Source organism: Scyliorhinus torazame, chromosome 7, assembly GCF_047496885.1.
Source record: "Scyliorhinus torazame isolate Kashiwa2021f chromosome 7, sScyTor2.1, whole genome shotgun sequence".
In the NCBI taxonomy this organism is placed as follows: Eukaryota; Metazoa; Chordata; class Chondrichthyes; order Carcharhiniformes; family Scyliorhinidae; genus Scyliorhinus; species Scyliorhinus torazame.
Genome location: NC_092713.1, coordinates 307,061,679 through 307,086,631, shown reverse-complemented (window position 1 = coordinate 307,086,631; position 24,953 = coordinate 307,061,679). Strand labels below are relative to the sequence as shown.

The following is a 24,953-nucleotide window of genomic DNA, read 5'->3' as shown; positions in this document are numbered from 1 at the left end:
ACCAAAGTGGATAATCTCACATTTACCCACATTATATTGCATTTGCCAAGTATTTGCCCACTCAGCCAACCTGTCGCAGTCACCCTGCAGCCTCTTTGCAGCCTCCTCACAGCACACACTGCCACCTAGCGTTGTGTCGTCTGCAAATTTGGAGATATTGCATGCAACTCCATCGTCCAAATCATAAATGTATATTGTGAACAGCTGGGGTCCCAGCACTGAACCCTGCGGTAGCCCACTAGTCACTGCCTGCCACTCTGAAAAGGACCCATTTATTCCCACTCTCTGCCAACCTGTTCTCCACCCATGTCAATACATCACCCCCGCTCGATGAGCTATACTTTTGCTCACTAATCCCTTGTGTGGGACCTTGTCAAAAGCCTTTTGAAAGTCCAGATACACAACATCCACTGGTTCACCCTTGTCCACTCTACTGGGCACATCCTCAGAAAATTCCCGAAAATTTGACTAGCATGATTTCCTTTTGTGAATCCATGCTGACTTGGACCGATCGTGTCCCCACTTTCCAAATGTTCAGTTATCTCAACCTAAAATAATTGACTCCAGCATTTTCCCCACCACCGATGTCAGGATAAGCGGTCTATAATTCCCCGTTTTCTCTCTCCCTCCTTTTTTAAACAGCGGGGTTACATTAGCTACCCTCCAATCCATTGGGACTCTTCCAGAGTCTACAAAATGCTGGAAAATGGTCACCAATGCACCCACTATTTCTAGGACCACTTCCTTAAGTACTGTGGGATGCAGAGATTCAGGCCCTGGAGACTGGTCGGGTTTTAATCCCATCAATTTCCCCAATACAATTTCCTGACTAATAAAGCTCACATAATCAAACAGAGAGGGGGCGATTCTCTGAGCCCCATGCCGGACCGGAGAATCGCCGCAACCGTGCCCCGACGCCGGTGCGCGATTCTCCGAGGTGCGGAGAATCGCTGGAATCTGCGGAGCTGCCAATTCTCCCGGCCCGGATGGGCCGAGCGGCCGCGCAGATGCGACAGAGTCCCGCCAGCGCCGTCCACCCCTGGTAGCTGCTGGCGGGAACTCTGCGCGAACGGTCAGGGGGCGGCCTCTGGGGGGGGGGGAGGGGTGGGGGAGGGGGGGGGCCTCCTTCACCGGGGGGGGGGGGGCCTCCGATGGGGTCTGGCCCGTGATCGGGGCCCACCAATCGGCGGGCCGGCGTCCCCCCCCCCCCCCCCCCCCCCAGGGCCTACTTCCCTGCGCGGCCGGCCCCTGAACACCGACGCCATGTTGAGTCGGGGCCGGCGCGCTGAAGAAGTGCTGCATTGTCAGAGGCACCGACTTTGAGATGAGACATTAAACCGGGGCCCCGTCTGCCTGTTTGGATGGACACTATTTCAAAGAAGAATGGGGAAATTATCCTTGGTATTTTGGTCAATATTTATCTCTCAATCAACATCATTAAAAGCAGATTGTCTGGTCGTTATCACGTTGCTGTTAGTGGGAGCTTGCTGTGCGCACATTGGCTGCTCTGTTTCCTACGTTACGAAGTGACTCCACTTCAGAAAATACTGCGTCGGCTGTGAAGTGCTTTGAGAAGTCCAGTGGTCATGAAAGGCACGGTAGAAATGCAGATCTTTCTTTTCTCATTGTCCTAAATGGGTCTCCTGCAGTCCATGCACTCAGTCGACTTGCAGGGAAGCTGCCAGAGACAGGATGTCGTCAGGGAAGCCACATAATGCACTTTTTTAAAGATCGTCGGGGGGGGGGGGGGGGGGGGGGGTTGCTGCTGCTGCATGGGGGGTTCGTATTCACCCAAGGGGTGGCTGTGTGACGAGTCAGGAAGCGAGATAGGAGTATTGAGAAGGATGCACATTGGAGAACAGAGAGTAATTCTGAAACAGAGGGAAATGGTCGGTGGCTGCCTTTGCAATTGGAAAGTTGTTTCAAGTGGTGTTCCACAGGGCTGGGTGTTGGGACCCGTACTGTTTGTGCTATATAGTAACGATTTAGACATGAACGTGGAGAGCACGATTGTCAGATTTGCAGACGACACAAAGATTGGCCGAGTGGTGGACAGAGTAGAGGATAGCTACAATCTCCAGAATGATACAGGTGGGTTGGTGGAGTGGGCGATAAAGTGGGTCATGGAATTCACACAGAGAAGTGTGAGGTCACGCATTTAGGGAGGTCAAACAGTTATAGGGAGTACACAATAAACGGGAATATACTAAGAGGGACAGACGAAGCGAGAGATCTTGGCGTATAAGTGCACAGGTCCCTAAAGACAGCAGTTCAAGCAGACGAGGTTGTTAAGAAAGCATATGGAATGTTCTCCTTCATTGGCACAAGTATAGAATATAAAAGTAAGGATATAATGTTGGAATTGTATAAAACACTGGTGAGGCCACAACTGGAGTATTGTCTGCACTTCTGGTCACCACATTACAGGAAGGACGTTATTGCTCTGGAGAGGGTGCAGAGGAGGTTTGCAAGAATGTTGCCAGGGCTGGAAAAGTGTAGCTACGAGGAGAGATTGGGGTTATTTTCCTTGGAACATAGAAGGCTGAAGGGTGACTTAATTGAGGTGTGCAAAATGATGAGGGGAAGAGATGGGGTGGACAGGATAAAATTGTTTCCCTTGGTGGAGAATTCTAGAACCAGGGGACATAGATTCAAGATAAGTGGCGGAAGGTGTAGAGGGGACACGAGTCTGGAATTCGCTGCCCGAGTTGGTGGCGGAGGCAGAGACCCTAAACACTTCCAAAAAGTATCTGGATCTGCATCTTAAGCGCTGTAAGCTACAGGGCCAGGCGCAGGAATGTGGGATTAGAAAGGGCGCTTGGAGGGCAGCATTGCTGCCTACAGCGCTGAGGACCCGGGTTCGAATCCCGGCCCTGTTCGTGTGGAGTTTGCACATTCTCCCCGTGTCTGCGTGGGTATCGCCCCCCCCCCACAACCCAAAAGACGTGCAGGCTAGGTGGATTGGCCACGCTAAATTGCCCCTTAATTGGAAAAAGAAAACAATTGGGTACTCCTAAATGTATTTAAAAACAGGGCACTTGGGAACCCTCGGGCTGGCATGGACAAGATGTGCCAACTGGCCTCCTTCTGTGCTGTAACTTTTCTGTGATTCTATTCTTTCTATGAAGAATCCCAGAGCCAACCATTGGGGAATTTACTTTTGGGTGAGGGAATTTTGAATCCATTTGTTCTGAGTGTGGCCTGCTGCTGTTCAGGCAGCATTCTGCGCCATTGCTCTTTCAAGCAAGAATACGTTTCTCTATGTAACCGCTGTCTAACAAAAAAAACTCAATAATGATTTCTGAAGATCCTGGAACATGCGCGTCATCCGTACTCTCGGTTCAGAGGGTTTACTGTGGGTTTTGCGCATTAAAACTACTTCTGAACCTTCCCATTTGATGCCTCCAGGCACAGTACTGTAATAACTGATATGATGTGTAGGATTAAGGGCTGACAGTAGCTCATGTGCTGTTCTACAATCTGCATGAGGTCCTGGATCAGGGAGCGGCCAGCCTTTCAAAGTTCAGCCGTCAGGACAAGAATATTTTGGCCGCCAAGGGGCTGCAAGCGTTTGAACCATTTCGCCTAGCCCCCTGGATCTTGGAAACGGCTGTGTCTTGTGATCCAGAGACTTTCAACAAAATGCATTCAACCTAGAATAGCCAAGGGGCAGCACGGTGGCGCCGTGGGTTAGCCCTGCAGCCTCACGGCGCCGAGGTCCCAGGTTCGATCCCGGCTCTGGGCCACTGTCCGTGTGGAGTTTGCACATTCTCCCTGTGTTTGCGTGGGTTTCGCCCCACAAACCAATGGTGTGCAGGGTAGGTGCATTGCCCCTTAATTGGAAAAAATGAATTGGGTACTCTAAATGTATTTATTTTTAAACGAGCATAGCCAACGCGAGCTTTCTCAGTGCAGCATCTGCCTCATTTGTTTTGCTGTTGAATTGGGTTTTCCTTTCAATGAATTAACAGTTGAAGTTTCCAACACTTCCTTTAATGCCACAAAGTCTAATATTGTTCAATACATTGCGACAAATAGTGAAGTGTGACTGTGAATAGTCAGTCAAATAGGTTCAGTGATATTCAGCACAAGTTCCAGGCTGGTGCACAATTCATCCCATGTGACTTTTGACCTTTTTCCTCTCTGACTATTTATTTCTAATTAAGCATTGAAAGAAAGTCTTGCATTTCTGCATTGCCTTTCGCAACAGTAAAACATCTGAAGCACTTTGTCGAAAGTTGATAAGATATAAGGAAGCCCTTTGGGCAATGCCAGCTTTGTGTGACCCAGCTAGTTTCACTCACCCACCTTATCCCCCGGCACCTGCAAATATTTCTTCCTAAAGCGTCCGCCTGGTTCCCTTTTCAAAATTGTCGCTGCCTCCACCAATCTCGGGCACTGCAGTCCAGACCTAACCACCCGCTGCGTGAAAGTGTTTGTCCCTCGTGTCGTCATTGCCTTAAATCGGTGCCTTCCGCTTCTCGACTTTTCACCCACGGGTTAGGTTTCTCCCCATCACTCCATCCGAGCCCCTCATGAGTTTTGAACAACTCTATCGAATCTCCTCCCAACCTTCTCTTCTCCAAGGGAAAGAGTCCCACCTTTCCCAATCTATCCACATCACTGAAATCCCTCATCCCTGGGCCCATTCTCGTGAATCTTTCCTGCACTCTCTCTTAAACCTTCACGTCCTCCCTGAAGTAAGATGCCCTAGACTGGACACAATAGTCCAATTAAGGATGAACTAGTGATTTGTAAAGGTTCGTCATAACTTACTAACTTTCAGCCTATATACCTCTATCTATAAAGGCGAGGATGCCTTCTTAAACTTTCTCAATCTGTCCTGCCACCTTCACTGGTTTGTGTCTTGTAGAATCATAGACTACCTACAGTGCAGACAGAGGCCGTTCAGCCCATCGAGTCTGCACAGTCCATCTGAAAGAGCACCTACCCCCCCCCCCCCAAATCTTCGTAACCCAGTAACCCCAACTAGCCTTTGGACAATCCACCTGTCCTGCACATCTTTGGATCCTTGTATCTCATAGAATTACTGCAGTACAGATGGAGGCCATTTGGCCCATCAAGACTGCACTGACCCTTTGAAAACGCACCCCACTAGACCCACTCCGCTGACCTATTCCCGCAACCCCACCCAACCGAGGGGCAATTTTATCATGGCCAATCCTGCACATCTTTGGACTGTGGGAGGAAACCGGAGCATCAGGAGGACACCCCCGCAGATACAGGGAGAACGTGCAGACTCCGATGCACCCGACTCGGGAATCGAACTTGGGTCCCTGGCGCTGTGAGGCAGTGGTGCTAACCACTGTGCCGCCGTGTAAGTAAGTAGCTGTAGTAAGTTATATGTTGTCCCGTGAAGAGGTCTGGGGGCTTGTGTGGTTGAGCAATCACTTTATTAATAACGCCGAACTATAGACATATTTACAGCTGAAGCGCTTTCTTCATGCCTCCTTCCACTGGACTCACTATTGCTCCCATGTGACTCCTGCATCATAATCTGGCAGTACTGTTTCCTCAGTCTCACATTAACCCTTACCGTCCCGAATGCCCTATTATCACAGCACCCTGTGTAGAATGGTGCCCTTTAATTTGCATTGTCTTGCTGCGTTCCTCCCACCAAAATGAAGCACTTCACACATCCCTGCATTGAAATTCAACTGCCGCTTGCCTGCACATTTCACCAGCCTCTCTAAGTGCCCCTGAGGTCTATCACTACCCTCCTCGCAGTTCACTGTATTTCCAAGTTTTGTGTCATCAGTAACATTTTGAAATTGTGCCCAATACACTCAAGTTGAATTCATTAATCGAGATCAAGAGAAGCAATGATCCTGCTATCGACCTGTGGGGAGCCCCACTGTGTACCTTCCTCCAGTCCGAAAGATAAACTGCCCAGTGTGACCCTCAGTGCCCTGTCACTCAGCCAACTTGGTATCGGTGCTGCCACTGTGATTTCTATTCTGTGGGCGCTACATTTTCAGGCAAGCTGCTTATGTTTGCAAGGGTAGTGCAGGAAAATGGTGTTGAAGTGGAAGATCAGCCATGACCTCGTGGAGTGGGCTCGAAGGGCTGGTTGGCCTACACTCCGGCATCCCATTCATTCTGCTCCGATGTTGCAATTTATCAAATGCCTTTTGAAAGTCCAAGTACGTCACATTAGCTCACCTAACCTTATCGACCCTCCCTGTTACCCCATCAAAAATCTCAGAGAGCTTTGTAGAACACGGTTTACCGATTGTTAAGGGTTAGAGAGCCACACGTAGGTAGGTGGTGGCATAGTGGTATTGGCACTGGACCAGTAATCCAGGGACCCAGGTTCAAATCCTGCCACTGCAGATGGTGAAATTTGAATATAGTGAAAATCTGGAATTAAAAGTCTAATGATGACCATTAAACCCATCTGGTTCACCAATGTCCTTTAGGGAAGGAGATCTGCCACCCTTACACGGCCTGGCCTACTTGTGACTCCAGACCCACAGCAAAGTGGTCGATACTTTACTGCCTCTCAAGGGCAATTAGGGACGGGCAATAAATGCTGGCACAGCCTGCGATGCCCTCGTCCCATGAACAAATAATAAAACACAACGTGAGAAGCTATGTGTTTTCTGAACTGGGGAGGTTCTCAATTACTGTGTGGCCCAGTCGCAGTATCTTTTATTTTCTCTGTTATTTTTTTAAAGTGTACATGACTTGTGTACTGAAGCAGAAGGTGCATTCTCGTGGTAAGATGGGAGTTACAGAGGGGTGGAAGAGGCACGGATGCTCACAGTATTGTCAGTGGAGGAAGGCCATGCCAGCGTCTGGAGCTCGTGCAGAAACTTCGCTACGTTTAGTTGCTGACCTTACAATTCTCGCTGATTATCGGCCTGGCCGACTCATTCTTGCCACGTTCTTTGCAGGCTTTGCTTGAAACCCAGAAGCAATTGCGGGTCCACGTTCCAGACTTCACCTTCAACCTGGGCTTCTCCGGAAAGTTCTACTACACCGGTGGGTCACTTTTTCTCCTGCTTGCCCAGACAGCTGGCCGTTGCCGTGTGCCGCGTGCACTGCGCAGATATATTTAATTGCCTCATAGTAAAGGAGGACTGGTAAAAAATTTTCATCACTTAACCGCGTCTGAATCCAGACTGACAGGCGTGGGCAGTGTTAGTCAGTCCACGCGCTTCAATATTTTATTGATCCAGACCGGTGTTGAAGAGAATAAAAAAAGAGGCTAAGAAATGGGAAGCGGAACCGGCCAGATGGCCCCTCGAGCCTGCTCCGCCATTCAATACGATCAGGCCTGATTATGCTTTTATACGTCAAACTAATAGACTGCACTGCCTCACTCTTTAATTGGCACAAAGCAAATCTCTGCGTTAATCTCTGCTGGAGCCTCTCTGACTTAGAATAAAACATCCAAAATTTCTCATTCCGAGCAACAAGAGGAGGCCACGCGTCCCCCTCCGTCGGCTCGCTCAGTTGGCTGGTTTGTGATACGGGGCGACGCCAACAGCGCAGGTTCAATTCCCGTACCGGCTGAGGTCGTCCATGAAGGCCCCCACCTTCTCTTAGTTTGGATGTATTTTATTCCCAACGCATGCAGAGGCACAAAAAAAATTAAGACAAACCTGAGAACGTTCTCCACACCTCACCGTTCAGTTTGTGCAAGATTTTCCCCCTTTTTCAAACTTGCAACCCTCTCCTCTAGGTATCGGTGCCTCGCCCTCCACAGCCCCGCCTCGCTCCACCTCTGATGCGTCTCACCCTCACCTGAGGTGCGGTGATCGCCAATTTAAGTCGACAAAAGGCAGCTCGCCCCTTCTCCCTCAAAGGAGCGAGCAGCCTTCGGACAATGGCGGCTTTCACTTTTTTCAGATCGTGCCCGGTGTCTTACCTCCACCTACCAGCCTTGATTCTATCATCTTTAATCCCCTTGTCCTGCGAAAATCAATCAATCACGGCTTTGAAATTTTCTTTTTTTTTAATATAATGTTTATTCAAAATTTCCCACAGATTATCACAACAGAAAAATAGAACCCCCCCCTTTACACACATAGTAAAACAACAAAAACAAAAGTGCATAAATAAACAAATAAACGTTAACCAGTAAACAATAGTGCATCCCCTACCGGACACAAACTTACCCCCCCCCCCCGGGGTTGCTGCTGCTGCTGACCATCTCCTAATGCTCCGCCAGGAGGTGTAGGAATGGCTGCCACTGCCTGAAGAACCCTTGCACAGATCCCCTTTAGGCAAATTTCACCTTCTTCAATTTAATAAACCCTGCCATGTCGTTAATCCAGGATTCCACGCTCGGGGGGCCTCGCATCCTTCCACTGAAGCAGAATCCTTCGCCGGGCTACCAGGGACGCAAAGGCCAGAATACCGGCCTCTTTCGCCTCCTGCACTCCCGGCTCGTCCGACACCCCAGATATTGCGAGCCCCCAGCTAGGCCTAACCCTGGAACTCACTACCCTTGACACCATCCTCGCTACGTCTCTCCAGAACTCCTCCAAAGCTGGACATGCCCAGAACATGTGGGTGTGGTTTGCTGGGCTCCCTGAACATCTTGCACATCTGTCCTCACTCCCAAAAAACCGGCTCAGCCTCGCCCCGGTCATGTGCGCCCTGTGTAGCCTTAAATTGTATCAGGCTGATACCTGATACCTTAAATTGTATCAGGCTGAGCCTCGCGCAAGAGGAGGAAGAATTTACCCTTCCCAGGGCCTCCACCCACATACCTCATCGATCTCCTCCCCCAGCTCCTCCTCCCACTTAACTTTTTCCTCCCCCGCCGAGGCCTCCTCCTCCTCCTGCATCACCTGATAAGTTGCCGAGATCCTACCCTCTCCAACAACCCCCCCCCGAAAGCACCCTGTCCTGGACCCTGCGCGCCGGCAGCAGCGGAAACTCCACCACCCGTCGCCTAACGAACGCCCTTGGCTTTGACATTTTCAACTGACCCCCGAGTATGAACGGCTTTTACAGGTGTGGAGGCCAGAGCTTCAGATTTGTAATACCCTTGACACGCCTGAACTATATCATTCTAATTTCAAGGTTCTATCATTTGTTCTGCATCACTGCCCCCCCTGCTCACACATACCCCCCCCCCCCTCCTGCCAATCGCCATGTTGTGCAGCAAGGGACAGTTCAGCATCCGATGATAAACAGAAGAACATTTATAGCACGAAAGGAGGCCATTCTTTGCTGACTCTCTGCAAGGGCAACTCGTCCAGTGCCACCCCCCTCCCCTTGAATATTTTTTTGAAAATACAAGCAAAAGACTGTGGGGGGGCCATGGTGCAGAATGAGAATTGGCTGCCTTTAGCTTTGTACACAAACTCAAGTTTCACACAGTGGGCGGAATTTAATATAGGCGACCGGGATTGGGCCCGCCAGCTGGAGAGCCAATGAAAGCCACACACTGCCTCTTTTCAGGAAAACCCAACCCAGAAGGAAAACACGGGGAAATAATGATCCTGGTTTGAACTGGGCTTGTATCCTTTAAAATGGAACACCAATAAAATGGGGGAAACATTCCCCTCTGGGAAGGCATTAAGTGCCAGTGGGCAGGGGCAGGCCTTCACCAGGATCCTGGACTCGGGAAATTCACCCCTGGCCAATCAGAGACTGGCACCTCTTCATGGCTCACCATTGCCACCGGCTAAGTGGTGGCCGCCGGCAGTAGTGCACCCACCGGAGGCCCGGGATCATTAACAAACCCAGGATAGAGGTGAGCGATGGTGGGAGGGGCGAGGTTTACGAGCAGGCAGTTTGGATGGGGGTGGGGGGGGGGCCCGACCCTCAGTGGGCCGGGGGGGGGGGGGGCCCGACCCTCAGTGGGCCGTCCCTTCCCGGTGCCAGGTCCCTCGATCAGGCAACTGAGTGTCTTTAAATGAGGGACCCTCCCCCCGATGGAAACCCACAAGCAATCCCGACAGGAATTGTTTCTCGACCTTCCCGCGTGGTAACTGCCCCTCCCCAAGCCGGGTGAACACCATTGGCATCAACCCCTCATTGAGCCTTTGCGTCATGGACTTCAGAAGTGCACAGGTGACGGAGTCCTAACCCGCCACCATCTCGCCCGATTTAAATGCCTCTGCCACCAAACCCATCATGGAGGAGGGTACTAAATTCCGCCCCACATACCCAAGATTGTTGCTACCTGTAACGGACGGTGATACCAGGAAGTCCTATTCCGACCTTTGAAGTGACACTTTATTTGGTGTGTTTGTTCTCTCATGAAGCTACTGATATCAGCTGAGATTCACTTTTACAATTGTTGTCAGCCAACTAAGACCTCTGTTTACCAGTTACTCCGCAGTTACTCTGCATGGCTATTCCATGTGTGAACCTAGAGCATGAGGACCACATTTAATTGTGAATGGCATCGCAACCAGCCCTGATCCTGTCCTCCCAAACCTACCCTCCAGAAAGAATCACTCACTGAATAGTGCGGGACAGTACATAGTAGATCCTCAATTTCTTTCTACCTCCCTAGTCCAGGGTAGGTGAGACCAATTATCACTGGTCTGACCTAGAGCAAAGCTTGAATCTAGCTTCCTTATGGTACAGTTCGTCAATGGGCTGCATTTACCCAACCTTGATCCCCCTCTCCTGTCTCCATCATCTACCTCTCCAGGCCTTCAACTGCTGAGGCCCTTAGCTCTAGAATACCCTCCCTAAACCTTTCTACTTCCCCATCTCTCTCCTCCTCTGAGGCACTCGTTAAACCTTAGCTCCCTTAACCAAACTCTTTGGGCACTTGTTCCAATATTTCTGGTGGGAATGTTGCTGAAAAGAGAGACATGTTGTTGAATCTTTTAACCTTGCACTCATCAGGCCGAACACAAGAATACCTCATTTCAAACTATTACCACAATTTATACTGCAGAGTTGACTTTTTGAAATTTGCCATTCTTGCATTTCTCCTGCTGAATGCCAGTTGAAAAGATTCGACAACTGTTATGGGCCAGGGTTTAGAGAACCCTAAAGTGTATCATGGAGTTCACCTGACCCACAACTTTTAATAGATTGTGGTATGGGGAGGACACGGCCCACTCTACAGGTGTGGTACAGCAGAAATGGAAAAGTATTTTTTAAAGCAAAACAATGTTTATTCTATGAACTCAAGTTAACCTTTTTAAAACATACAGCGAACATCTTAGCAACCATCAATTCAAATACAACCCCCAAAGAATACAACACTAAGTAATCCTTAAGCTGTCCTTTTAACATCCATAAGACTTTTTAAAAAATTTTAACAGAAGCACATCAGGTTAAAGTCACTACTGAGAGCAGTTATTAGGTTTAAATCACCAAAGGATCGATTTACAGTCTTTAGATTACAGAGAGCGACTCTAATATACCTTCTGGCTGTGACTGCAGCTATCCAGCTCTGAAAACGAAACTAAAACACACCCTGCAGCAAACAGCCTAAAACAGAAGTAAAAAGCTGACAGACAGCCCAGCTCCACCCATACTCTGACATCACTGATAAACACCCATTTCTTAAAGGTACATTTCTTAAACACCCATTTCTTAAAGGTACTCTCACATGACAACAACCTGTCTCTCTTTTCGGCAATATTCCAGTTCTGTACAAACAAGTGACTTACGTGGTTCAGTGTCAAATTCTGTTTGATAATCGCTTCATTGAAGTACTATGGAATGTTTAGCTACAGTAAAAGTGCCAAATAAATGCACATTGTTGGTGTTGTACGTACTAACTTTGCAAGTGCTCTTGTTAGTTGTCAATCGTTTTTCTTTCAGGAACTGACGAGGAAGACCAAGGAGACAATCTTCTCCTGGCCAACGTGGACGAGTTCTGGTGGTTTCCCCACATGTGGAGTCATATGCAGCCACATCTCTTTCACAACCAGTCTGTTCTTGCAGAACAAATGCTCCTCAACAAACAGTTTGCACTGGTGAGTTGGAGGAGGAGCTATTTGTATTTCTTCAGTGGCCCTGAATATGTATTTTTAAAATGCCAATGTCGATATAGACGACAAAGGTCATTTGGTCCACTCCAGATCACTGTGCGGAAAGAATGCACAGTTTGTACCCATATATCCAACTCCTCTTTACGTTATTCCAAAGTATTCTGCCTCTGCCCCGCCACATTTTGATCACTCTTTCGTATTTGTGATTGGTCCTAAATTTGTGTCTCGCTTGTCTGAAATGCGTCCTTTATTCTGTTAGTTTTAATTTTTAAAGTAATATTTTGCCTGTGCTATTTACGAGCTTGAGACTACATTGTCTGTCACCCCACCTTCCAGAGGCCTGAGAGCCTCAAATGTCTCCAGTCTTTTCTCGTATCTCTAAAGTCAAGGATCATCCTCATTGCTGCTCCCGCCACCAGCTTCAAGACTTCAATGTCGCTCTTGGATACAATCGACCAAAAAAACACTCACGGTTGAAGCATAAACTGGGGCATTTGCACGTTGACGATGTGATTGTGGAGTTCTGGTGTGTCCTCTCTGAACTGTTTCCTCTCTCTCCAGAGGGATGGGCTGGAATATACTTAGAACATCGAACATACAGTGCAGAAGGACGCCATTCGGCCCATCGAGTCTGCACCAACCCACTTAAGCCCCCACTTCCACCCTATCCCCGTAACCCAATCACCCCATCTAACCTCTTTTGGTCCCTAAGGGCAATTTTTCATGGCCAATCCACCTAACCTGCACATCTTTGGACTGTGGGAGGAAACCGGAGCACCCGGAGGAAACCCACGCAGACCCGGGGTGCAGACTCCGCACAGTGACCCAGCGGGGAATCGAACCTGGGACCCTGGCGCTGTGAAGCCACAGTGCTATCCACTTGTGCTACTGTGCATTGAGGGCAAGCTCCCCACATCCCAGCATAAATGTCAGCCACATGCCCACCGCCACTTAGCCAGCTGTCCCCACTTTAATTTTTAATTAGTATGAAGCGGGACTTCTGTTTGTCTCCAGGCGCAGGTACCACCTCATAGAGCTGCTGGCCAATCGGAAGCTGGTAGCTCTGCACGCCTGCGCCGGCAGAACGAGCGGTGGCCACTTCTGGTACTGCAGGTGGGTCGAGGAGATGGTATTCAGTGATGGGCCCGGCACCCACCATTTTAAACAGGGCAGGGGAAGAGGGTGGATGTGAGGGAGACAAAACCGCATTGGTACCGGGGACCCAACAAGATGGCACCCCAACCCACCCACCCCCGGAGGGTTCAATCTTCCGGGTTGCACGCAACGTGCTGGAATCTTCCGTTCCCGTCACATCAGAATGACGTCGGGATGAGGCCCTTAGTCAGACGTCGATGGCCCCATTTGCACCGAGGGTCTCGGCTGGGCTGCAGCCTGCCCCCCGTCCCTTGCAGCTGGTGGAGTCACGGCTGACCCCGGGCCTGCCGCTGGTGGGCATGGTGCCCTAAGCTCCGGGTCCGTCTCCTGCTTCCCCACCCGAGGGTGACCGGGAAAATCCATCCCATGAGTTCTAAAGCCGCTGTCGCAAAGCAGAGAGAACTGCTGGGGGTCATGTGAGCAGTCATTCTGAAAACAAGCCACTGTGTTGCTTGAAAGATGCTATTGTGCTTCAGAGCTGGGGAAGCTCTGCAATCCAATCATGTGCTCAGTAAAGTATTTGTGACGCACAGTGACTTCTTTCAGTGTCTCTCTTAGCCTGAGAAACGCTGCATGATAAATGCTTGTCGTCCTCCACACTGTATTTCGTCTTTATTGTTGTAAATCCACAGAGCACCAACCACATTACGTTTTCCCAACTCTGATGTGAATCTCTCTGAGCTCAGATTAGGACAGCAGTGAGAAGATCAGATGAATGAAGTTTCACACTGTCCTTTACCCTGCTCATCACTGCTCTCCTTAAGTTTCTGACACTGTCCCAGACTTAAAGCCTCCCTGAATATGCCCCAAAATATCCTCTGTGGCCTTTGACACACCCGCCGATGAACCTTTGTAATTACTAACACTAAGCGCAATTGTACCTTTCTCCTCTCTAACTAATTGCCCTTCCTGTCCTGTTGGCCAACGAGGGTCCAGCCCCAATGTACACCAACACACCAATGTACAGTGTCCTGTCCTAAATGATTAACCCTTTATCCTGACGCTGTGTCCCCTCGAGATTCCGGTCTGGGGAAGCAATCTCTCAGCACCTACCCTGTGAAACTCCTTCAGTGTCTTACCTGTTTTAATGAGATCACCTCTCACTCTTCTAAACTCCAGAGAATACAGGGCCAATTTACTCAGCCTCTCATCATAAGTCGACCCCTCCCCCCGTCATTCCAGGAGCCAATCCAGTGAACCTTCGCTCTACTAGCTCCAATGCAAGTGAATCCCTTCTTAAATGTGGAGAGTAAAACTGCACAGTATTCCAGACATGGTCTCACCAAAGCCCAACTGTAGCAAGCTAAATACAACTCTCCCTGAACACCAATGTTTATAAGTTTAATCATTTATACCGTTCTGTTTTTCTGTTCTTATTAGCAAAGTGAATAATCTCCTCCCGCTCCACCCCCCCTTTTCCAAACTCACATCCTACAACAAGTGTGCAAAGTTTATGGGCGGGATTCTCCACCCCCACACCGAAGTGGCCGCGCCGTCGTGAACGCCATCGAGGTTCACGACGGCGTGGAACGGCCCCGGTCCCGACCGATTCAGGCCTTGACAATGAGCCAGGATCGGGGCCGCGTCATCTACCCGCACCAGGCCTTGTTGCCCGCGTAAAAGCGGTGCCGCATAGATGACGCGGCCGGCGCCGCATAACGTGTGTCATCCGCGCATGTGCGGGTTGGCCGGCGCCAACCCGCGCATGCGTGGTTGCCGTCCTCTCTCAGTGCGCCCCGCAAGAAGATGGCGGACGGATCTTGCGGGGCCGCGGAAGGAAGGAGGTCCTCCTTCAGAGAGGACGGCCCGACGATCGGTGGGCACCGATCGCGGGCCACCCCACATCTGAGGTACCCCGCGGTGCAGGATCCCCCCTCCCCCCCCGCAGCGTTCACGCACCACTCACGACTGCAGCGACCAGGTGTGGACGGCGCCGGGGGGAACCCGCCGTTTTGGCCTGGCCGCTCGGCCCATCCGGGCCTCAGAATAGCAGGGGTGCCAGAGAATCGCCATTTTCGGTGTCTCCGGCGATTCTCCGGCCTGCGGCCCGCGAAACTCGACCGGGCCGTTCCCGCCGCTTGGGAGAATCGCGGGAGGGCGCCGGACCGGCATCCCGGGAAATTTTGGAGGACCAGGCGATTCTCCCAACCGGTGTGGGAGTGGAGAATCGCGCCCTATGTCTTGTTTGTCACTCTGAGCTGGACAACAAAGGACAGGCCATGTGGTAAGATGCAGAGTTTGATGGGGCCGAGGAGGTGGACCGCGCCACTATCATAGTCTAGAGAAGGTGTTGTTTGTGAATTGCGTTAGGACCTCTTTGGTGTGTCAGCCATCATTCAGCGCGACACATATAAGGGAGTGAAAGGATGTTAGAAGTACGCTCTTGCTTTTGCCTGCTTCCTGTGAAACCTTCGCTGATTAAATCTGTCTGCGTCTAGTTCCACGGACCCTGTGAATTATTTGTGGGCCAGTGACTGCGCCGTTAATTCTGCAATTGTGCTCTCAGTACCTTTGTTCTGTTTTGTTAATACGGATATCCGCCTATCTCTGTGCCGCAGCTTTACAACGGTTGTTGACTGTCCTTCAGATATTATAATTATTGGTTTACAGGGATGCTGCACACGCTGTTCTGTAAGCAGCCAGGGCTCGGGCCCGGTGGTGTGATCGGGGCCCGGTGGTGTGATCGCGGCCCGGTGGTGTGATCGGGGCCCGGTGGTGTGATCGGGGCCCGGTGGTGTGATCGGGGCCCGGTGGTGTGATCCGGGCCCGGTGGTGTGATCCGGGCCCGGTGGTGTGATCCGGGCCCGGTGGTGTGATTCGGATCTGATGGAGTGATTCGGACCACAATTTTCAGACACCTTTAAAATATATTTTTTTCCAGAATGTGTAAAACAAAGTGTCAGATTCGCTCAACCTGGGGCTCATCTGAGCACCGAGGGTCATCTGACGCTGCATTGAAACAACTCCACAACATGTGCTGTCAGTCAAGCCAGGAGGATGGCAGCGAGGAAACCAGCTCTTAGATTTACGGAGGGGCCCTCAGCCATTTGCTGGATGCCACGGTGGAGAGGTGGGCGACACTATACCCTCGGTCTGGCCCTCCAACAAGGTGACCAATCCCACCTGGGAGACGGTGGTTGGACTGGTCAGTGCCAGTAGCCTGACCAAGGTGGCGGGTGTGCAATGCAAAAAAAGTTGAATGACCAAGTCTGTTGTGCTCGGGTAAGTGCTCCCTGTCTCCTCTCTGCACTGCGCCCTTCCACCACCTCCCACAATGTCACCTCAATCACGCATGCTGCCAGCTGGCAGGGCCCCAGCATCCGACCTCCCACCAGCATCCTCAAACCCCTGACGCTCTTCATCAGAAGAGCGGCCCATTAGGCGCAGTGCCCACACCCGCCAGGTGTCATCGACATCTGACCCGCCAGGCATCCAGCTCACATCATCCCCATTGGTGTTCCTGCAGGAGAAGCTCGCCCACGACCGCCATGAGCAACGGAAGACAGACTGTGGCAGGCCCGAACTGTGGATCCTGACTCCATACGAGGAGAGGGCCCTGGGGTTCACAGCGGAGGAGCAGCAGTGGACCTGCACTGAGAGCGAGGTGGGCCTGCAAGAGAAAAATGAGGAGCCACTGAACCTTTATCCAGATGACCCAGTCTCAAGTGAGCTCGGTGTAGTCCAAACCCTAGAGCAGGCCATGTATTAAACCATGTCCCTTGCCTTGAGGAACATCAGCGGAAGAGCCTGACCCATCCATTAGCAAAGTCCCACTGCCCACCCTCAACACCTCCTGGGAGGAGGACATGGATGAAGCGTCACAGCTATCACTGCACCATCCACCATCACAGAGACACAGTCCCCGGTGGGCGAACTCAGCAGGCAGGCTTCTGGGTCACTGATGGTGAGCACCGCACAGATTCTGATGCACATCAAGTGGAGGCAGGAGCATCGCTGCAATTGGACAGTCAGAGGTCTGCTGGATCCCAGGATGTGTCCCAGCCAAGTGCCGTGCCTCCGGACACGTCTGTCCCTCAGCTGCAGGAGATGCAACATCGGAGCCGGGAATATCAGGAAGGGTTGTCAGTGACGTACCTGTGACTACAAGGCCGAATGGAGGAGTCCCAAAGCCTTCTGTTGCAGGAGATGTTGCCGGCAATCCAGGCAGCTCCAGATAACGATGAGGCTTCTGGAGCTCACTCCCTCTGCCCATCTGTCCCATGGAGTAACCCAGGGGCACATGAGTACCCCAAGTGAGGAGGATCTGCTGGAGCACAGCCTGGGGCCTGCCACCCAGGGAATTGGCCAGCCCTTCTGAATCCCCCCTTCCTCACATTGGCGCATCTCAGGGATAGGGGGCAGAAGAGGGTGATGTGACAACACCAACGCCACGTGAAAGTAGGCCAGGGCCGTCCAGGTTCCAGCCCTCCAGAGGATGCGCGCCAAGGACATCTCGGGCAGCAGGGCGTGGAAGGCAGCAGAGGGGGTTCACAAGTGTAAGGAAGGGGGTCACGACAGGGGGTGCTGGTTTGTTTTGCACTGGCGGACAACGTGCTGGTCCTGTTCTATGATGCCGGAGGCTATTACAGTGTGCCTAGCATTCCAGCCCATGCACACCCTCACCCCCGCCGGGCCTCCATCCTCCAGCTCCTCACCACCTCTTCCTCAACTCCCTCCTGAACGTCCTCCTCATCCAAGGACACGAGCTGCTCCTCCAGGCCTTGCTCATGAATGTTGTTGCCCAGCTGCAGAGCTGGGTTATGTAGGGCACATCAGAGAACCAGGATACGGGAAACCCTCTGGGGGCTGTACTGGAGGACCCCAGCGGGCCTGTCAAGGTAGCGGAAGCGCATCTTCAGGAGGACGATGCACCGCTCGATCACAGACTGGGCGGTACTGTAAGCCCCGTTGTACCGGGCCTCGGCTACGGACTCTGGTCTCCACACTGGCATCGTCAACCAAGACTGCAGGGGATATCCCTTGTCCCCTGCAACCATCCCTGCAGCCTGGGGTGACCCTCAGAAATACCAGGGATCCACGATTGCCCGATGATGTAACTATGGTGCATGCTGCCTGGAAAACGGACACACGCGTACGTGAATCACATCTGGTGGTCACATACCAGGTGCACATTTGAGGGTCTGGAACCCCCTTTCCTGTTTATGAAGGGGATTCTCTGATGCCAAGGGGCGCGTGGAGCGACATGGATGTAGTCGATCACCTGTGGCAGACCAGCTATCGTACCGAATTCCATAGCCTTCACATCTTGCCTGGTCGAAATGAACATTGCCCAAATCCCTTGCACAGGCACACTTATAGCCTGCAGGATGTCACACACATCACCTGTGGAGCCCTGTAACAACCCTGGTGCGTAAGGGTTGAGGGCTGCTAAGACCTTCACGGCCGCGGGCAGTGGCTGTCCTCTGCCAGTACGTGGCTCCAAATCAGCACGAATGTGGTACAGGTACCACACGGTCTCCCTGGTGAGCTCTGACCCCTTGGACACCCTGGTGCGAGGTGGCGCCAGTGATGCTCCACTCCTTCCTCTCTCTCATAGTTGCCTGGTTCCTGTGTTCAAAGAGCAGTAGTGATTTACGCTGGCGTACGTCGGGGCTGGTGGGTGGGAAGATTCGACGAGGGCTGAAGGTGCGATGTTCAGTATGTCATAATTGATTCAAATTCATGTAAAAATTCATGGGCTTTGACACAGGGTCACCTGGACTCGAAACATCAGCTCTTTTCTCTCCCTACGGATGCTGACAGGCCTGCTGAGATTTTCCAGCATTTTCTTTTTGGTTTCAGATTCCAGCATCCGCAGTAATTTGCTATTATCATGTAAATGGGGCAGCGTGGTAGCACACGTGGTTAGCACTGTGGCTTCACAGCGCCAGGGTCCCAGGTTCGATTCCCCGCCGGGTCGCTGCCTGTGCGGAGTCTGCACGTTCTCCCCGTGACTGCGTGGGTTTCCTCCCACCTTCCAAAGACGTGCAGGTTAGGTGGATTGGCCATGCCAAATTGCCCTTAGTGTCCAAAAAAGGTTAGGAGGGGTTATGGGGATAGGGTGGAAGTGAGGACTTAAGTGGGTCGGTGCAGACTCAATGGGCCGAATGGCCTCCTTCTGCACTCTATGTTCTATGTATCTAACAGGTTTGCGCCCTTCTTGGGCATGAGCATTATCCTGCCATCGGGGAGGGCCCAGGAAGATCACGTTCCGAAACCTCGTCGGCGCAAATCCCATTTTTGGGAGGGATTCTCGGGCCGCATCCGCCCAGCAACCGGAGAATCCCGCTCGAGGTCAATGGACTTCTCCATTGTCCGCGCCTTGCCCGTGGCGTTCTTGTGGCGGGCGGGGTGGAAAGATCCAGCCCTTGGCCTCAGCGGGATTTGATGAACATTACAGCATTTGCAAACAGGGCCGCTAAATCCGTCCATTATTTCTCTCATTGCCGCCGATGTGACTGAGGCTTTTATAAAGTTCTGGGAGCTTGTTACAAGTCTGGTTGGATTCAGTTTTCTGCACAGATCCGCCACCGCAACAGGAGTGAGAAAATAGCAGGTTATCCAACAGCAGCTCCTGCAAAATTGGTGCCAAATTGCCTCTGCTGTGTGCTGAGATGTAAATCAAGGCACCAAGTCTATTCATAGTGAAAACCCCTCGCAGCCTGAGGTGTAATCATCTCTCCATCTGTCCCTGTATTTACTTGTTAATGGGGAGGGATTTCTGAGTGAGAAACACACTCGAGGGTTTTTTAACTTTCACCTACCTGAGGGGTTGGGAATAGTTTGAATGTTTCGCCACATTCACTCTCCCCCCTCTGGTCCGTGAGGGATGGGCAGTAAAGGCGACAAGCAGTACCTGGACCCAGGCACTGTGCCAATGAATGGATAAAGGAGTCGGGCGCGACTTAATGGGGAAAAAACAGAGACTCGTTTTGGGTGCGTTTGGCGGGGTGTTTCTCGGCCGAGAATGCCCCACCGAGCCCGCTCTTCATTTCCTGCACTGGCGAACACAGCTGTGTCAGTGCAGGAACAGATCAGGGCGCCAATTTTAAATGCTGCCTCGATCTCGCCCCTCTTGGACTCCCCCGATGTCACAACTTACCTTTAGGGCGTCCACGAGCCCGCCCTCACCCCACCTCATAAGGGCAGGGCGCCTCGGATCGATCCTGGCACGGGCAACCTGGGACTCGGGCACCCTGGCACTACCAGCCTAGCAGTACCACCCGGGGACCCTGGTAGAGCCAAGGTGTCAGGCTGGCAGTGCTAAGGTGCCCAAGTGGCAACGTGAGTGTCAGGGTACTAGCCTGCCCAGAGCCTGACCACCCAGGAGCCTCTGATGGCCAGGCAGACACCCCTCGCCCCCCCCCCCAAACCTCTCCCCATGTGCCATTACGCCCGAACCAGCGACTGCAAGGTCCAGATCGCGCCGTCTCCTGAGAGATCGTGAGATCCCATGAGGCGTTCCGAGTGTCGCAAATCTCACGAGAGACCTCTCGCGAGATTTAACAGCTTTGCCGCGTCACAGAGTCTGACGTGACAAGGCCGTTCGATGGCGTCGGTGATCGCCGATCGCAATTCTGCTTTGCCACACCAACACAACGATTGCCGACTCTGGTTGGGGTATCCCTGGAGGTTTCATCACGTGACCTCACACCATGAACCATCCCTTCCCCCGTATACGTCCCTGATTCGTCCATCTTCTAGGATAATTAGAGAGAGAATAGAGTCTGTTACCCAATCTATTATATATACATATATATATATATATACATTCTGTCATGGTATGTGAGTGTCACTGGCAAGGCCAGCATTTGATGTCCATCCCTAATTGCTCTCGAGTGAGGACTTGCTCAGTCATTTCAGCGGGCAGGTCAGAGTCAACCTTATTGCTGCAGTTCTGGAGTCACATTGGATTGGATTTGTTTATTGTCACGTGTACCGAGGTACAGTGAAAAGTATTGTTCTGCGAGCAGCTCAAACAGATCATTAAGTACATAGAACATAGAACATTACAGCGCAGTACAGGCCCTTCGGCCCTCGATGTTGCGCCGACCTGTGAAACCACCCTAAAGCCCATCTACACTATTCCCTTATCGTCCATATGTCTATCCAATGACCATTTGAATGCCCTTAGTGTTGGCGAGTCCACTACTGTTGCAGGCAGGGCATTCCACGCCCTTACTACTCTCTGAGTAAAGAACCTACCTCTGACATTTGTCTTATATCTATCACCCCTCAATTTAAAGGTATGTCCCCTCATGCTAAACATCACCATCCGAGGAAAAAGGCTCTCACTGTCCACCCTATCCAATCCTCTGATCATCTTGTATGCCTCAATTAAGTCACCTCTTAACCTTCTTCTCTCTAACGAAAACAGCCTCAAGTCCCTCAGCCTTTCCTCATAAGATCTTCCCTCCATACGAGGCAACATTCTGGTAAATCTCCTCTGCACCCTTTCCAATGCTTCCACATCCTTCCTATAATGCGGCGACCAGAATTGCACGCAATACTCCAAATGCGGCCGCACCAGAGTGTTGTATAGCTGCAACATGACCTCATGGCTCCTAAACTCAATCCCTCTACCAATAAAAGCTAACACACCGTACGCCTTCTTTACAACCCTCTCAACCTGGGTGGCAACTTTCAGGGATCTATGTACATGGACACCGAGACCTCTCTGCTCATCCACACTGTCAAGAATCTTACCATTAGCCCAGTACTCAGTCTTCCTGTTATTCCTTCCAAAATGAATCACCTCACACTTTTCTGCATTAAACTCCATTTGCCACCTCTCAGCCCAGCACTGCAGCTTATCTATGTCCCTCTGTAACTTGTAACACCCTTCCGCACTGTCCACAACTCCACCGACTTTAGTGTCATCTGCAAATCTACTCACCCATCCTTCTACCCCCTCCTCCAGGTCATTTATAAAAACGACAAACAGCAGTGGCCCCAAAACAGATCCTTGTGGTACACCTCTAGTAACTGGACTCCAGTCTGAACATTTCCCATCAACCACCACCCTTTATCTTCTTCCAGCTAGCCAATTTCTGATCCAAACTGCTACATCGCCCTGAATCCCATGCCTCTGTATTTTCTGCAGTAGCCTACCATGGGGAACCTTATCAAACGCTTTACTGAAATCCATATACACCACATCACCTGCTTTACCCTCATCCACCTGTTTGGTCACCTTCTCAAAGAACTCTACAAGGTTTGTGAGGCACGACCTACCCTTCACAAAACCGTGTTGACTATCTCTAATCAAATTATTCCTTTCCAGATGATTATACATCCTATCTCTTATAAACCTTTCCAAGATTTTTCCCACAACAGAAGTAAGGCTCACTGGTCTATAGTTACCGGGGTTATCTCTACTCCCCTTCTTGAACAAGGGGACAACATTTGCTATCCTCCAGTCTTCTGGCACTATTCCTGTATACAAAGATGACTTAAAGATCAAGGCCAAAGGCTCAGCAACCTCCTCCCTAGCTTCCCAGAGAATCCTAGGATAAATCCCATCCGGCCCAGGTGACTTATCTATTTTCACACTTTCCAGAATTGCTAACACCTCCTCCTTATGAACCTCAAGCCCTTCTAGTCAGTAGCCTGAATCTCAGTATTCTCCTCGAAAACATTGTCTTTTTCCTGTGTGAATACTGACGAAAAATATTCATTTAGCACCTCTCCTATCTCCTCGGACTCCAAGCACAACTTCCCACTACTGTCCTTGACTGGCCCTACTCTTACCCTAGTCATTCTTTTATTCCTGACATATCTATAGAAAGCTTTAGGGTTATCCTTGATCCTACCTGCCAAAGACTTCGCATGTCTCCTCCTGGCTCTTCTTAGCTCTCTCTTTAGGTCCTTCCTAGCTAACTTGTAACTCTCGAGCGCCCTAACTGAACCTTCATGTCTCATCTTTACATAAGCCTCCTTCTTCCTCTTGACAAGTGTTTTGACTGCTTTAGTAAACCACGGTTCCCTTGCTCGACCACTTCCTCCCTGCCTGACAGGTACATACTTACCAAGGACACTCAGTAGCTGTTCCTTGAACAAGCTCCACATTTCCATTGTGCCCATCCCCTGCAGTTTTCCTCTCCATCCGATGTATCCTAAGTCTTGCCTCATCGCATCATAATTGCCTTTCCCCCAGATATAACTCTTGCCCTGCGGATAAACCTATCCCTTTCCATCACTAAAGAAAAAAGAAAATATGAAAAGAAAAAAGAAAAAGAAAATACATAATAGGACAGCACAAGGTAAGAGGGCCACGCATGTAGGTCAGACCTGGTAAGGACAGCAGATTTCCTACCCGAAAGAACTTTAGTGAACTGGCTGGGTTTTTATAACAATCAATGGATAAAAGGTTGGGTTAGGAACAAGAAACTAAGGGTAATGTTCGATGGCTGCCTTTGCAATTGGAAAGTTGTTTCAAGTGGTGTTCCACAGGGCTGGGTGTTGGGACCCTTACCGTTTGTGTTATATAGTAACAATTTGGACGTGAACGTGGGGAGCACGATTGGGAAATTTGCAGATGACACAAAGATTGGCCGAGTGGTGGACAGAGTCGAGGATAGCTACAATCTCCAGAATGATACAGCTGGGTCGATGGAGTGGGCGATAAAGTGGGACATGGAATTTAACACAGAGAAGTGTGAGGTCACGCATTTAGGGAGGTCAAACAGTTATAGGGAGTACACAATAAATGGGAATATACTAAGAGGGGTAGATGAAGCGAGAGATCTTGGCGTATAAGTTCACAGGTCCCTAAAGACAGCAGTTCAAGTAGACAAGGTTGTTCAGAAAGCAGATGGAATGTTCTCCTTCATTGGCACAAGTATAGAATATAAAAGTAAGGATATAATGTTGGAATTGTATAAAACACTAATGGGGCCACAACTGCAGTATTATCTGCAGTTCCAGTCACCACATCACAGGATGGACGATATTGCTGTGGAGAGAGTGCAGAGGAGGTTTACAAGAATGTTGCCAGGGCGAGAAAAGGGTAACTACGAGGAGAGATTGGATAGGTTGGGGTAATTTTCTTTGGAACAAAGAAGGCTGAGGGGTGACTAAATTGAGGTGTACAAAATGATGAGAGGAAGAGATAGAGTGGACAGGATAAAGTTGTTTCCCTTGTTGGAGAATTCTAGAACCAGGGGACCATAGACTCAAGATAAGTGGCAGAAGGTGCAGAGGGGACATGAGGAACAGTACAGAACAGTATGGGCGGCACGGTAGCACAGTGGTTAGCACTGTTGCTTCACAGTGCCAGGGTCCCAGGTTCGATTCTCGGCTTGGGTCATCGTCTGTGAGGAGTAGGCACTTCTCCCCGTGTCTGAGTGGGTTTCCTCCGGGTGCTCCGGTTCCCTCCCACAGGTCCCGAATGACGTGCTGTTAGGTGAATTGGACATTCTGAATTCTCCCTCCGTGTACCCGGCGCCGGAGTGTGGCGACTAGGGGCTCTTCACAGTAACCTCATTGCAGTGTGAATGTAAGCCTACTTGTGACAATAAAGATTATCAATGAAAAGGAAGAATATTTTTACGCAGAGGGTAGTGGGAGTCTGGAATTCGCTGCCCGAGTTGGTGGTGGAGGCAGAGATCCTAAACTCTTTGGATAAACTACCTGGATCTGCACCTTAAGTGCTGTGAGATGTGGGCCGGGTACAGGAAGGTGGGATTCGAGAGGGCACCTGGGTGTTCTCGGGCTGTCACGGAGAAGATGGGCCAAATGGTCTCCTTCTGTGCTGTAACCTTTCTATGATGCTGGTTGGCATGTTCATCATTACTGGGACTAGTTTTCAATTACAGAATTGTTAATTTTTTCAAAATGTTTTAACCAAATTTATGA

At 50.7% G+C, this 24,953-nt stretch overlaps 1 protein-coding gene across 6 annotated transcripts in view; it reads left to right on the top strand.

The window, feature by feature from the left end:
• ndst1b (N-deacetylase/N-sulfotransferase (heparan glucosaminyl) 1b) overlaps positions 1-24,953 on the top strand; it is a 320,572-nt gene that overhangs the window by 228,302 nt on the left and 67,317 nt on the right. For all 6 annotated transcript variants that reach the window (XM_072512714.1, XM_072512712.1, XM_072512713.1 and 3 more), the window contains 2 exons: positions 6,918-7,005; positions 11,773-11,927. In XM_072512714.1, coding sequence (XP_072368815.1) covers positions 6,918-7,005; positions 11,773-11,927 — 243 coding nt within the window. The remainder of the gene's footprint in view (positions 1-6,917; positions 7,006-11,772; positions 11,928-24,953) is intronic.